Source organism: Melanaphis sacchari, unplaced genomic scaffold, assembly GCF_002803265.2.
Source record: "Melanaphis sacchari strain LSU unplaced genomic scaffold, SCAv2.0 Contig82_pilon_pilon, whole genome shotgun sequence".
Lineage (NCBI taxonomy): Eukaryota > Metazoa > Arthropoda > Insecta > Hemiptera > Aphididae > Melanaphis > Melanaphis sacchari.
In genome coordinates, this window is record NW_020271585.1 from 193,539 (window position 1) to 210,570 (window position 17,032).

Consider the following 17,032-nt stretch of genomic DNA (forward strand, 5'->3'; position numbering starts at 1 on the left):
ATCTATGGGCGTTGAAGCACTAAGCTAAAATAATGCATTGCATGCGTATAGATTCATAAAATATTTAAATGGTTATTCATGAAAAAGTTCAATATTATTTGTTTAGTATTTGATATTTAAAAAAAAAGTATTTTGCTTTAGATTATAAAATTTGAAATATACAAGTAAGTTGATATTTAAAAAATAGAAGGAGGGAAATAGGTAACCCTTCTGCTGTACAGTAGGTTTTGAGTGTATCTCGTCTCTGAGTAAGTTACTGTAATGTGCGTGTTAAATTTTAATTCAATGATAAACTATTAGCCATTAGTTACATAACTGTTCTGAGCGAAAATCGATTTGTCGGCCTATATTACTAAGTTTAATATTGATTTGTTTAGTAATATTTATTTGGATGGTGATGTCGAAAAACATTTTTGATTTATAGATCGTTTCTTCGTGTATAATGTATAGTATAATATTTTATAGTAAATATAATTTACTGTATGCGATTTTTTTAACAACATTTAGTTCATCAGCCTTCTTATGGTTTAGTTAATAAAAAAAATAAATTATAATATTTTTAACACAGTATTCATTCAGAATAATTTTTCGTATATTATTATGTAATGATTTATTATTGAAAATTGAATTAGAATTTAACACTCATCTATTATAGATATGTACATAATGGCAACTGATGAATTATTCGATACGTATACACACTTGAAACCCACTATATACAATAGAGAGAGTTCCTTGCAGTTTTTTATCTAAGAAAACTTCCTTATTTTTACCAGTTGGTAAAACGTATATCATATATATTTATATTCCACTAATACATATCTTATACAGTTATACTTAAACAAATAGATACTATCAAATTTAACCGTATTGCTAAAATAAATATTATAACTATATTGCATGTGTTAGTAATTAATAATCATGTTTAGTAATCATGTGTTAGATACCACGTATAAAATACTTGTTTAATAGCAACCAACTATATTTACTATAAATGTAACTTTTTTTTTACTATTATCATGTCTCAAGTTTTTATTTAATATTTACATTAGAGTAAGTTAATTAGATATTTTACTTTGAGTACCATTAGATAAGTATATAGGTCAAATACATAATAATATATAAAATTGGATATAAGTTAATAAATAATGAATATACATTAATTATCCAAAATTATTGATTTATTTGTTTAATTTGATTAAAAATGAATTATATTTTGATTTTTTTATTATAAATATATTTACTTACATGTTAAATTAAAAAGGTCTATTTAAAACTCACTTAACACTCGACCCTTCAACGTGGGTTCAAGGCCATATTTAACTACGTGTGTCTGACGTGTACTAATTATTTTTTATGTATGAATAAATGAATAAAAATATTATGTATTCATACATTCATGAACATGTATAATTGTATTAAAAAAGGAATTATAAATATCATAATATTATAAGGATATAGTTTATTTTCAAATGTTTTAAAACATAAAAAAAAAAAAAAAAAAAAAAATAAAAAAATATATTCATAAATGATTTTGAATGTTTTAGGAAAAAGAAAAAAAACATTAAAAACAATGTTTCTCATCTAGAATTCTATTGGAAAAAATCATTTTATATTTTCAGTACTTTTATTTAATAATTATTTTATCGTTTTTTCAGTTTTAACGATTCAATTTAAATTATTTTACGAGTATATAATATAACAATTTTAAAAACAGATTTGAAATAAAATGTCCACAGAAGTTTAATTTTTATTTTTTTTTATTTCAACTTCTACAAAATTTGAAATATTGTATTTTTTTAATTTCTCCAATTTTTAGTAAGTGTTTTTAAGATTTGGAGAAATAAAATCAGAAGTGTGGGAAAGTTGATCTCAAGTAGATTAGACTTGAATCTGTATTATAAATTCTTTTTGGTTAACTGTAGATCAAATGGTATGCTGGAATGCTAACATGTTTTAATTTATGTTTATCACGTGTGTTAGTTATAGACATATGAAAATTTGCAAATTATTTTGTGATTAAAAAAGTGTAAAGTATTTTATTTTAATGGCTGCAAATTTACTACAAGGTTCTTTATAACTCATAAGTAGTTTATACTAGAATCTAAAAATTTAAAATAATAATAACCTTATTTTTATAGATATAAAAATTTAATTTTGATTGAAATTCGATATTTAAATGTAGAATAACAATTTTAAGAACAACTTTAGTGATTTGAAACATTACATTATATTTTGTATACAAAATAAAATTTTTAAAATATTTAAATTAATTTTATGCTGTTTGTTCAGACTGAGTTAGATGAGATATTTTATGATTTATTTTATATACAGGATTTAGGTATAATAGGTCAAGTTTGATATAAATCTAAAATATAGAATAAAAAATATATATTGATATTTTAAAAATTAAAGAAGAAAAGTTGATAACCACTGTAAAGATTCGATCTCGCCTTTTAGAATTATCTTTTAAATATCGGCTTATTGATTTTTAAAATACAAAAAGTTTTTTGTATTTTGATTATTAACTAATTTTCATAGGTTGATCATACTATATTATCCTTATTATTGTTATTTATTTTTTTATAAGTATTTTAAATTTAAATTTAATTAATGTAAGTGCTTGTAATCTGTACCAATTATCTTTTCAATTTTTTTTGTTATAGTTTTAAAATTAAGGAGTTAGGGGACATTTTCCGTTATTTCATAATTCAAATATTTTGAAGGTAAGTTTTTTTTTCTAATTTGCTGTAACCATACAATTTTGATTTTACGTCAGCTTATATAAGTAAACTAGGTACGTCACCATCATGTTATAATATATCCATCGACTGTTTTATAAGTATTTTATAATTAACTATGTTTTGAACTATTATTATTACACGGCGTTCTAGATAGACTATTTGGGTACTTGATGATGCGTGTGTTAATTTTGTTTCGTCCATTTTCTAGTACTAAGGTGTTTTACTTGGTCACTGATGCCATTTACTAAAATATATAATATTTAAATACATATAAATAATTATGTGGTTTAATTTGCAATTATTTGTACTTTTACTACTAATAGTAATGATTAATGACAATAGCAATAATAGAAATGTTTTATCTGTGACAACAATTCTTTTTCTATTGATTCGACCAGAGCAGAATATTTCCTAAAATATATTTATCTTATGCCAATTGTATCGATTATCCTATAGTAATCAGGTATATTTTTAGAAAACATATTTGAATTGGTAAAGAGGATTACGTGAAAATGACTTATCCACTTTTAAGAAATTTAACTTTTAACCCTTCAAAATTCAATTTTTTCAAGAAAAGTTTATGGCAAATTTAAATATATTTTTAGAAATTTTGTTAGATAAGTAAGTTAGATAATACAATTTAAAAAAAATTGATACTAAAATTGAATAGTAAAATTGAAAAAATAAACAATATAGTTAATATTCGTGTAGCATGTTTTTGACATCATGTACGCTCGTACGTGAAGGAACGCTATGTTATTTTTGTCATTTATACAGTCACATACTCTCTTATAATCACTTATTACTATGCACAGTACACACATTTATGACACTCTTACACGTGTTTATAAAATTGTCTATATTAAACTTAAAATATTCTTGGTAACTTCTCAACTCTCATACACAATTATAATCTACTTATTTTATAGAAAGTCCGCGGACGATTGAAAATAACCAATATACTAATAAAATATTGCAAGTATTTCAATTCCGAGTTTTTGCACTATTTGTATACAAGCCACAACTATATATATATTTTAAATTAAACGTTTCTTGATAAAGATGTGTTAAATTTTCTTAGTGAAAACGATTTTGCTACCGTTTCCATTTAGCTATAATGAAATTCAAATTGTTGATTTAGTACTTAATGTCTGATATCTCAGCACTTCAGCAGAACACTTTTTCTGGCATTTAAAACGAAAATGGTAATGAGGTATCATGAAATTGACCCAAATCGCGATAAAATAATTATCAACCACATTTAAATAATTAAATGATAATTTTATTTTTGAAAAGTAATTATGAAATTTCAGTTCTTGAATAATTAATTTCAAAGTAATTTTCAACAAGTACTTTTCAAAGCTTTAAAAAAAAAAAATAATATTAAACGATATAAAATATGACCATAGGTACTGTTTGTTTTTATTTTTTTAAATTTTGTTTCATATAATTATAGGTGAGTAGTTAAGTACAGTTGTTTCTATAATTCTATATGAATTTATAAATAGCAGAGGCGTTTTTGTAGTGATGATGATTGACTACTAAAAGGGTTTGGTGTCTTCTTGACCTTTAAAAAAATAATATATGTATATTTGTATTATCGTACTCAGTTTGACAGTTGAAGTGATTGAAATAGCTGTAACCATGGCATCAACAGTTGTGACAGGCAGATATTACATAATATACAGTTTATACAACTACCGTAATATTTTCAAAACTAAAAATGTTTTAAAATGTGTGATACAATTGACACAAATATAAAAATAAGTGGGTAAGTGAACACTACTGTGCTGTATAGTTGTTGTTGGGGGTCAAATGGGCTACTGTGATGTTTGTATTAAATTTAAATAAAATGATAACATTTTATGAATTTCTAACTACAAAATAATTAGTTTATTTTTGCAAATTTGTTGAAGTTAGAGAAATAATATAGAAACATTTTTATTTAGACCTTCAAAGTTGAAAATCAAAACAATTTTTCTGTCTTATAAAGTGATGACAGACACACACACACACACACACACACACACACAAAAAGTAAAGACATAAATTATTCTAAAATCAATACCTACATTATCATCGCTTTACTCAGAATATAAAAATATAAAATATATAAGTAATTGCGCATAGGCGTGGACAAATTAGCGCATTTAGTTATTGAGAAGGGGTAATAAGGAAATTTAAGTTTAATTCTTTATGAGAGGAAAACTATTAACATAATTAATAAAATTAGATAGGTAATAGTGCATTACATAAAATTCATACGTGTAGTACGTCACACAGAAGAAAAAATTGAATAAATTATTTCACTTTCATCTATAAAAAATTACAAACCGTTCTGTAAAATGTGTCAACATTGTGTAGGTGCAATATAATTTATAAACGAATAAAATAAATAATTTTCAAATTTATAACCATAGAAGTTTTGCCACTCACAACTTCTTTAATATACCCAAATATATAAACGTGTTACCACTGACCAACAAATACCTATACCTGTATATCATACATTTTTATATGTACCTACTTAAAATTTTTTTTACAGACAACTTATTTTTAAACAGATCTATACAGATTAATAGATAATTAAACATAAATTTAATAATTTTAATCAAGTTAGCTATTTATAATAAATTCTATATTTCTATATATTATTATGTATATTTATTTTCTAAAATATCCAAAAATCAGTCCTAATCCTAAATCCCAATTATAATAAGAGTCAAGAAACATGTAAGAACTAAGGTGACATCAAGTTAATTTAGATATTGGGTACTTCGGCCCATGGAATTCACAGAGCATGTTTGGGCACATCTTGCACGCACATCTATGGAGGTAAGCTTTCAAATTTTTAAACATTCTATCAGTAGCAATAATAGCATACTCAATAGCTATTTGACCACGGTCCACACTCCACTGTAACTGCACAACAACTTAAATATATTATAATAGTAACTATTCGTCACGTAAAATTATTTGATAATTATTGAGTTGAAGAAATCAGTGCCTCTGTGTCACTTCTGAGTTAAACACGGTTTATATTCTAAGCTAAAAAGATTATACTGACTATAATATAGCATGATTCCTCAGTAGATAGGTACTCTAAATCTTTTGACATAACCACTGCTAGAGATTAATTATTAAGGAGTAAGAGTGTTAAAATTTTATATTGCTTACAAAGCTGCGAAGTCTTAATGTCAACGATATATCAATTGTATTTCTTATTTTTGATTTACAAATTTTGAGTATTGTAATATTTTACTAAATATAACTTATGAACCAACATTTTATGAATAAATGTTTGTTAAGATACGCTATACCCACATTCATATATATAATATATTATCTACGAGTATCTTACAAAATATGCACATAATATGGAAAAACTACATAAGTACACACCAGATTCTTATTACAGTTTATTTATTATGAAAATGTACATAGCATCGAATTTGTAGAGAAAAATATAATATGTACCTATACTTCTCGTCCAGTAGAATTTTGTTTTCATATTTTTACTTTAAAATGTTTTTTAAGTATTTAAATGATTCTATTTTTTAAATCTATGAAAATAGATCAAGAATAGATATATTCAATAATATGTTGATTTTTTCTAATATTAATTTAAAACAAATTGTAGTAAGAATTTGTTTATAGATTTTTTATATGTTAGTATGTTACGCATGCATAAGATAGAGACAACACATATGTAGGTGGGTAGGCATCCCTTGAAGTCGAGTTATAGTACTGATAATAAAAATATTTTAATATTTTATATGAACAACCAGTAATAATATGAGAAAAATAAACAGTTAATTATATTTTAATTAGCTAATAACTTATAAGTAATAAGTAGGTAGTAATAAGTTCATAGGTACCTATTAAGCAAGAAGATAAAAAATATTTTGACTATGTAATGCATTACATATCACAACTTTGTCATTAAAAATGTAAGACATAAATTTATGAAATGTTGTGATATTGGTATAATAATGTAGTTAATTGTTATATACAGAAACCATTCATCGGCTGATTAGTTACAATGTACCTACAAACTGTATTTGTGATCAACATATGTTTGGATTATTTTTTTTAAAGGAAAGCTGTAAATCAAGAACCCTTGAAATAAATAAATAATAAATACCATAAATGTACATTAAAGTCAATTTTCTATTTATCTATAATTATAATAATAAATGTATAACATAATATTACATGTACTGGACAACAGAATAGGTTTTTAATAATTATAATAATAATATTTAAAAAAAAGAAGTTATTTGTATCATCTTTAACATATTAAACATAATGTATAACTGTATGGATACTATAATATTTTTAAGTACTATAACGATTGATCTAATTTGATTTATCTCCATGCTAGTGTATACATGTTTTAGGTTAATAATATATTAATAAAGCTACTTTTATATAATATATAGGCCCCAAAATTGGAACTGGCTGTGCAGATTATATAAATACCTAACTGAAATTATTTAATTTAATTTAATTTAATTAAACAGTTGATTTAATTGTAATTTAAAATTGAACATAAAGCTAAACTCGAGAGCAGCACAGCCAGAATTACTACAATTTTGAATTTTTTTTTTAACTAAATTAATTAAAAATTATATATTTTTGGCTGTTTAATATCAGCTATAGTGACATGTTTGTTTTATAATGACCCTATACATTAAATAGAAGCTTAAGTGTTGAATATTATAATTATTACTAGATTAGTCTATACAACTATTGTGATTCGTTAATGTTAACTAAATAATTTTTACTCGATCATCACTAATAATATTACAACTAGCACTTGGCTGAAAAAACGATGATTATAATAATATAATTTAATTAATTTTTTTTTTAACCTTAAAATTAGTTTATATATATTTTAATAATGCCTAATCTAAACCCAACAGCAATATAGTTTTTTAACAGACTGAACGCGATAATAGAAATATCCATATTTCTCCCATAATTCTATTGTACAAAAATTGTACATATTATTTAGCAGATAAAGTATAGCAAAAAAACTATTCTAAAAAACAATAATGATAAATATAGTATAAATAAACTAAATAAAGACAATATTTTCATATTACAGGAAATTAGATAATTAAAAAACTATAAGCTATGCACATATAAATATATAATATATATATAGTTATATGCACAACAATAATATTATTGTATATTGTCAAGGACCTACTTAAATATTTAATATTAAAATAATAATGGCGGTTTACACGAAAAAGTTTTATGTCTAGAAATGAATATACTTGTCGGTAAATAAACAATTTAACAATGAATACTTAAACACAAATAATAATAATAATAATAATAATAATATTAATAATAATAATTATAATATTTTAATTTTGATCATAAATCATGATCGCGAAATGATAATTATTGATGTTAGTAAAATAATATTATAGCTTATAACGCAAATATACGTACAACGCATAATCCGAAATGTACATGACATATATACAATACACCAAAAAAAAAAAAAAAAAAAACCAAGAAAAACGTGTACGACTAAAGTGGAAACACAAAATTATAATGGTAGGCAACTTTTTTATTTTTGTGTGTACAACAGAAATGTTTTTTTCACCAAACAAGTGTGTGTATCGTAAGTATATCGTATCGTATATAGAGCAGTCCGAAAATCGTCAAGGGGTCGTATCATTCTCATTCGCGAACAGTTCACTGGAAAATTATCCGAATCGTTTGATTTACATTTACACATCATTATGGATATTTCGTTGTATCATGGCACTTCAATATTATGGTTTTATCGATCTCGTGATATAAATCTATGCTGCTCAAACATGGATTGTTTTTTTTTTCTTTTTTGGTCATAGGCTATGTTTGAAACATTATGATTCGGTCGACGTTTTAGGTGGATGAAAAAAATCATGATTATAATAATATGTTTGAATAATCGAGCACCATGTTCAAATTATAGTATACTGTTTGCACCTTGGTGTAAGTTCGTACTAATACGTGTAGATTTTACTGTAGTAATATTATATAATACGATGATGTTGTCACCATGTTAGTCGCGCACATTGCGCCAGAATCATACCATGGTAATTGATATTATATTCGGACTTTTTATGAATAGCTGTTGTGAGGCAAATTTCGATGACCATCAGTTGATTACTGTTGATTAGCTCTAAAATTATTATTCAGCTTAATTATATCATATAGGGTATCTATCTAATATTTTATAATTACTTACACGCAACAGATAAATATTACGAAAAATTTAGTATACAAACATTAATAATTATAATATTATCAATAATTATTATTATATATAAATATATGTATATAAACTCTCAACATTATACTTCTCCCCTTCCATATTAACTAATTATTTTGTTCCAACTATCCATTTTTTTAAAAAAAAAAAAATTTCAACGAACATCACTATAATATATCATATCTTAATTTAACATGAATCGTAAGCTTAAAAAAAGACTAGTTAACTCTGAAGCTAAAAATTATGTAACAAATCACCAAACGTTGTTCTGATTATTTTTATAACCTATAATTACTTAGACTTTAATTTGAGCGCATTCCTAAGAATTATAAAACGCCACGCATCTGTGTTAATTTAAAGTTAATTAAAAAACTTGTAGAATATCTATACATAGCAATATGTAATACTCAAATGAATAAAAAAAAAAATTAACAACAAAGTCGAAGAACGTATTTTTAAAGGTAAACGATGTAATAGTGATGCCGTTTTGTGTTAGGAAATTATTAATTTATAAGAATTTATTTTATATTTTAGTATAAACTTGATTGTTTTGTTTATTCGATTATTGGAGAAAGATATTATTAATTTCATTAAAAAAAAAAAATAGAGAGAGAAAACAAAGAACAGTGCCGATATAGTATAGATTCGTCGATTTCTTAATACAACTTAATATCAAAAAATACGAGGACTCGCATACCTCTGAGATCACTCTGAGGGCTTGTTAATCGGTTGAAAATTTAAGAGACACGAAAAGCCTTGGAGATTCGCTTTTGCATATATACAAAACGGATTTCCGCGTCACCGGGACACAAAGCTTAATTATATATTATGTGTATGTGTATGTGTGTGTGTGTGTGTGTGTGTGTGTGTGTGTGTGTGTGTGTGTGGTGTGTATAATATGTATATATTTATAAATAATAATATGAAATAAACAGAGCAATCATATTATAAATAGTAAAAAAAAAAAAAAAAAAATACAATAAAATAAAAGCTGGTTGAAGTAGTTAGTTACTAAAACGATAAAACGGGAGTTGAGTCTTCAGTGTGCAGCCAATATGGCAGTTAAATAACATTATATTTATCCAAATACGAACGTAAAGAGAGCGTAAATAAATTAAAATGTACACATATTGACTCGCGTATTGTTCAGATAGATTCTGAGGGGATTATTTGGACAGTTACTGAACACAATAATGCTGGACTAGAACTACTTAAGTCAAAAATTATACGTAACACATAACAATAATAATAATAATAATAATAATAATAATAAAAAAAAATGTATAAACTTAAAGAATATCTGCTACGTGCTTATGCGTAATGCATGTCCCTAATTAAACGCTGTCGTCTCAATCTAATTGAAACATGTAAAGCAAAAAAAAAAAAAAAATGACAATCATTATAAAAGAACAGACTAAACGTTAATATCATTATCGATAGACTTAAGATGATGGATCAGTAGCGTCCGATTTCGTAGCAGCGGACAACGTGTTCGTGCCCAAAAGTGTGATTTTTTCTTCAGCCGATGCGTCGGAGGTACCCTGGGGTGTTCGTGAGAAAGCTACAGCTACAGGTTGATTAGGTTCTCCGTTGTTAAGAGATGCTGCATTGGCCGAAATCGTTGATGGCTGTACTGTTGTCTGAAAGCCACATACATTTTATTAGATAACGATCAGCAACTATATGATAGCACATATATATTTGAATTATTTATGTATTATATGTATAAAACGTAATTAAAAATTAACGATAAATAATTTTTATAATTTTAAGCTCAAAGTATAATAATAAGGCGTGTGTTATACATCATTTGATATCTGTAAATATATTATCGTGTAATGCGTGTACGATGGGGTATGAAAATAAACGAGAAATTTATTTTTAAAATCAACAATATAATATAATATATTGATTGAAAAATTGTCGAGTTTTAAGGGTAATCGTACTATGTTTGAACATAGCATGTAATATTTAATGGAAAATTAATAAATAACACACTTGGCGAAAATGCACATAATTTATTCATTTTCGAAGTATTAAATCGAAGCAAAATTATGTTATACACATCACGGACTGTTGCAAGATGTCATATATATAATGTAGTTGGATAACATTTTAGAAAGATTCAACAATAAATCAATTGATAATAATTGGTTTTAAAATCTTTAACTATTAAATTATTATAATTATTTTAATATATATAATATAATATTATATAGTTATTTTATGAAATAATACAATTTTTTCATACAAATACCTATAGTTTACTTATGAATCAGTAATGTTGTGTATTTCAAATAATTTCACAAATAATATAAGTGTTGTGTTTGATGGGTGTTAATAATGTTTTATTTGTAAATATAGTAAGTGTGCGTAAAAATTCAAAATCTAAATTAGGTAGTTCTACAAGGATTTGACGTGTTTGTAATGATGTAGACAAATCCTTAAAGAACAATTTGCAAACAAATGTTAAAAAGCATATATTATTATTAATATTTATAAATTATAAGTATTGTTTATGTATTATAAAGTGGCTTAAAATAAATATATTATGTATTGAAACAAGTTGTATTGGTAGTTAAATTACTGTCAGTCAATATTATGTTAGAAACTAACTACCTAGTAATCAAATCAAGGTTAAAATCGAAAATCAGTTAGTGAACAACTTTGGGCATTATTTTGTAACACTCGCTCACTCCTACTACCTCATATAAACAGCTCGTTGCTGTTTCTTTTTGTATTACTCGAACGCCCTTCGGACTTGAGGGGGACGAGCGAACTTTTACGGTGAATTATCTGCGAAGAAAATATCATTGTAAAGTACGTATACAACATGTATGCGTGTATTTACTATGTAAGTATATATATTTATGTTTGAACAAATTTATGTACCTATGTATGTATGCATGTATGTATGTTTGTATGTATGTATGTATGTATGTATGTATGTATGTAATAAGTACGTATGTACAAATATACACAAATCGCGGTATTTGTATATTTATTATCCATGCGGGTATATAAGTATGATTTAACACGCACAAATACATATTATATTTTGGTGTAACACTCTAGGGTAATTTAAAATAATGAATCAGCCGCAATGACTCTATGAGCTAGGCATATTGTCTATTTATTCGTGATGAATGAATAAAATCATTTCGATGGCAGCCAATTGAAAATGAAATATTGATAATACCATATCAACGTGGAATAATATTTCAAAGCGTGCTTTTCGTATAGTGATGGCAAAATCATATATCATAGTAAATCATTTTACTTTTTTTTTTTCATTTCAGCCTCCCACTCACCATCAAAGGATTAGGAAAGGATATTATAATGTTTTGGTTTACAGACTAGTTTCTAGCAGTGTTAGTGTTCGCGGTCTTGTGGCAGCGAACAAATCCACCTAAATACGAAGTGCGAAATCTGAGATGTTGGGCTGAAACGCGTTTACACCATAAATATTAAAATTACAGAAACTGCATTTTAATAGTTTTATTTTTGTGTAAATTTGTATGTAATAAACTCTTTGTATAAATGAACTTCAAAATAGCTCGCTGTGTTTTACCTGAGATGCATTTCTAGTGACGTCAGGAGAACCTTGTATACTCTTTCGATCTTCGTCTCCATAAGTATGGAACAGCTTTAACAAAAAAGTAACATAATTTTATTAATTGTAATATGTAAAGCGATTTTATTACATAAGATATATAGTACATTAAAGCATATTTACAGAATGTTTTATTTAAGTAAATTATATATATATATATGTTGAACAGTTGAACTATTTTATGGGGGAAGAAACTTTTTTCAAATAAAATATGAGAAGAAAAAAAAATCTAGAAAATAAATTTATGAAAAATCTCAGTAGGTAATAAGTGAGTAAGTAATAATAATAATAATAATAAAAACGAATTTTATACAATTTAAAACATCAAAATCAAAATAATAATAAAATAAAATCTGAGTATCCACATCTCTTATAACTTACACCTATCGAATAATAAGTATATTTTCGTATTGTATTATAATACTTAATAATCAAATTATTTTTGTACCATCATTGAGAAAATAATATTATGTTTTGTTTTTAAATTAATAACATAGAATATAATGCAACTGTAATAGTTGCATATTAAATTTTTAATTTATTGAATTCCTTACAAATTAATAAGCTTAAAAATATTAAGTTCAGATTATTTAGTATTTAATAACAAATAGACTTGATTTAAATATCATTAAATTGGTCTACATTCAAATGTGCTATGAGGTATTTCAATTTATAGTTTTCAGAATTAATTTCTTTAATGTAATAATAACTTGATTGGTTTTGATGGCATCAATTAAAGTAATTCGCACTTAATAGAAATATTGATTAGTTTGGCATCGTTAACTGTGGAAATTACCATATTATAGTTCTATTAAGTTTCCACTTAGTTAATTAGAATACCAAACTTTAGCAGAATAATTTTTTTCTTTAAATTAAACGATATGCTCAGTGATAGACAATATAAAATAGTGTTTGGGACATTGGGTAGTTGATCTGAGCGGCGTAGGCATCCTAGAGGTAAATAATTGTAATGTTCCCGAGTTGTAGATTAAATGTTCACCTATGATACATTATAGGTACTAAGAATTGTAAAAAATTTTGAATTTAATCACCTTGTCTACTTCTTCATCGAATTCACCGGCGTTTGACATTTTCTTAGAACGTTCCATGAGCGTGGCACGTTTTGCTGCCATGTAAAACGAACGTTTCACACGCAAATACATCACTTCAGTAACCGCACGCACCGAGTAATCTGGCACAAAAGTGTAACGCAACATAGCATCGATGTTCACAGACTGTATACTGCCCATGTTGTTTACAGTAGAATTGGCCATTGTCGGATTAGCTCCAGATGGTGGTGACTCGCCTGTAATACATTTGGTAATATAATAATGGTTAAAAAAAGTTTCAAAGTCGAAAGAAGACTAAAGTGAACACTAAGACGATTGCGATTCATCGAGCATGAACATTCTCATTTTATACTTTATCAGTATTCATCTACACAATTTTAATTTTAAGATTTTTAAAGTAAAATTAAAGATCATATTTTAAAATACTTTAGATTTTTTAAAACCCTATTATAGTTTCACAGTTTATGGATTAGATAATATACATAAAATATAAAATGTATGTTAATAATTAATCAACGATATTTAATTTTTAATATTTAGTTAAGTACTAAATTACTAAAAATATTAAACAAATTTTAAATTGAATAAGTTACATTTATAAACTCAACGATATTGATTAATTATCAAATATAACAAGTAAAAAACTACTTAATCCAATGCTGATAGTACATAATAATCAATAAGTATCTATAGGTTTAATAACCGTAGTACAAAAGAAAATTTTCTTCTCAAAAACTTAACTATTTAAAAATTTACCTAATAATATTAATATTTATAGTTTTTAAGTATGGTTAAATATTATGTAAGCATCAGAATTTGAATTTAGGCATAACACAACTAAATAATAAAATGAGGGAGGGTATGTTCAATGAATCCTTTTGTATAATTTTATACCGATTCCGATGTTTTGGTGTAAAGCTTGTGATCCAAAGTACGTGAATGGCCCACTCTCAAAGACAAGATTTTCACGGCCAACGGTGACTTCGACGCGTCCTTCCAATATGAGCACAAAGTAATCGACTGGTTTGCCTTGCTGATAAATGATACTGGCCGGATCAGACTTAAATCTTTCCTTATCTTTCATTTTTATATGGAATATCACGTCCTGTTTGAGCAAGCGCATTAAAATAGTTTCTGATATAATATCTGTTTTGAAAGCTTCAACACCTATTTAAACAAAATTATGAAATGAGAAAGGATTAAATTTTAATGTACTTGTAAAGCATCTTGATGATGTTTACATACATACACTATACACACTACATAGTCTCACCATAGTTGTTCTCTTATATAGTTATATACCAGCTCAACGTCATAATAAATTTCAAAAGTGGCCTAACTATTTGTAATTAAGTATTCAAAAGAAACAAGTATTTAAACTTTTAAAATATTAACATAAGTTAGTTTTATATATTTTTTAACATAATAAATTATGAATTAAATAAAAGTACTAAACAAATATTTAAAAGCTTTTTTTTTCGAACAAACCAAAAACTAGAATATGGGCAATAATCATTTTGATTTTCTAACATAGTATAATAATTATCAAAAAATCATATTTCAAAAACACTAATTATTAAAAAAACAAAGTTGTTATGATTGAGACGAATACGGTGAGATATTAAGATTAAACACAAATTATGTATAAAAGTTTATATGTACATACTTGATGACAAAAATTGGAATGTGGCCAAAGTAAGTTGTGGAGAAATATGGATACGCTGGTTTTCACTACGCTCGGCAAAAGCTGTAAAGTCTTGAGCTCTAAGTGAACGTTGTTGTCGACGTTGTTTCGAACGGTTATCGGCTGAAAATGATAAGAAAAAATACTAGTGTTAATAATATATTTTATATTAGCGAAGTACTTGACAAGCTACTCACTGTAAACATCAGTTTCATCCATGATCTCAGCCTGAATCAATTCTTCAATTACATCTTCCAGTGTTATGATACCAACGGTTTCATAGAATGGATCACCTTCGCCTTCATTATTTACACGATGAACAAATGCCATATGACCTTTAATACCTGTTTATGTTGTAAAAACATAAAAAAAAAGTTTGTTAGGTATATAAATAATTGTATCAAATAAACAATAAGAACCTTTTTTTGAACATTACTATAATAGTTCAACACGACTTTATTTTTATATTTTAAAATATTATAAAACATGTAATGATTTCATATATCGGACCAAAGTAAACGTATATACTTTCCTATAACACTTATGTTTTTTATTTTAATTATTATAATTTTTACTGTTGATAGATGTATATATTATATAGATGCTACAGCTATACAAGTTTAGTCAAATAGAAAACCTATGGTTCGAATTTATTCGATCTTAAAAATAAAATAAAATGATTTATTTTACATTTTTATACGTAGACCAATAAAACGTCAACATTTAAATTTAATAGTATATTGTTCATATATCTAGAAATTATTATTATGTCATTTAGAACAAAAGATCAAAACTTCTTGATGTTAAAATATATTATTAGTGTTAGTTTGACATTTTACTAATATCGATGTTTTAGTAAACACAGTCAAATGTGGGCATTTCAGGGAATAAGTTGGGGTGGAATTTTTATAAGTGCAAATACGTCACTGTCAAAAGTTAAATTATTATTTTTAAAATGATAAAAAATTCATTTAAACGAATAAATAAAACACGCATAATCAGTACGATTTTTCTCGCCGTAGAATAGAATTTGAAAAGGTTTAATATTTGATGGCAATTCATAAAATAAAACAGTATTTTAAATAAGTAAAAAAAAAAAACAAAATCTTTTTAGATGTACGATTGCTCTTTGAGAATGTTGATGGATTTTGGGTTTATTATTGTTATTACTTATTACTATAGCGTTATGTTTTACACGTAGCATTGGGTGTGGTATATTAGGCATTCAAGTACCGACATGTTAATTTGAGATAGGTACCTTCATTAATCTGAGTACTAAAGAGACCAACAGTATAAGCACCTAGGATTATCTTTGGCTAAATAAATTATCATACTTAAAAATATAATGGGCACAGTATTTTCGACCAATTGCTGTCACAAGTGGATGAGGAGTATTGTTAAATTGAGAGTTAACAAAACTTTAGGCTTAAAATGGCCTTTTTATATACCAAATGCGCTTAAAATACTTAATATCGATAGACCAGTTGCGCTCCGTCGTTTTTAGGGTTCATTGATTAATTTATTGCATTAAACAATAGCCGCTGTTTTTATTAAATTTAAAATATTTAAAAATAATATTTATTATATTTAGTATAATAATTTGTTTACCTTATTATTTCACGGGATTTTAAATTCAAGAGTATT

General features: G+C 25.5%; 1 protein-coding gene across 1 annotated transcript in view; it reads right to left on the reverse strand.

Annotated features, from left to right (window-relative positions):
• Positions 1-10,575: 10,575 nt before the first annotated feature.
• The window catches only part of LOC112602109 (metal transporter CNNM4), a 65,209-nt gene continuing 58,752 nt past the window's right edge, over positions 10,576-17,032 (reverse strand). The window contains exons 6-12 of the mRNA XM_025350042.1: positions 15,586-15,732; positions 15,371-15,511; positions 14,599-14,871; positions 13,687-13,940; positions 12,593-12,667; positions 11,727-11,817; positions 10,576-10,661 (exon numbers count right to left, since the gene is read on the reverse strand). Of these exons, the coding sequence (XP_025205827.1) occupies positions 11,728-11,817; positions 12,593-12,667; positions 13,687-13,940; positions 14,599-14,871; positions 15,371-15,511; positions 15,586-15,732 (980 nt within the window). The 3' untranslated portion in view covers positions 10,576-10,661; position 11,727. The remainder of the gene's footprint in view (positions 10,662-11,726; positions 11,818-12,592; positions 12,668-13,686; positions 13,941-14,598; positions 14,872-15,370; positions 15,512-15,585; positions 15,733-17,032) is intronic.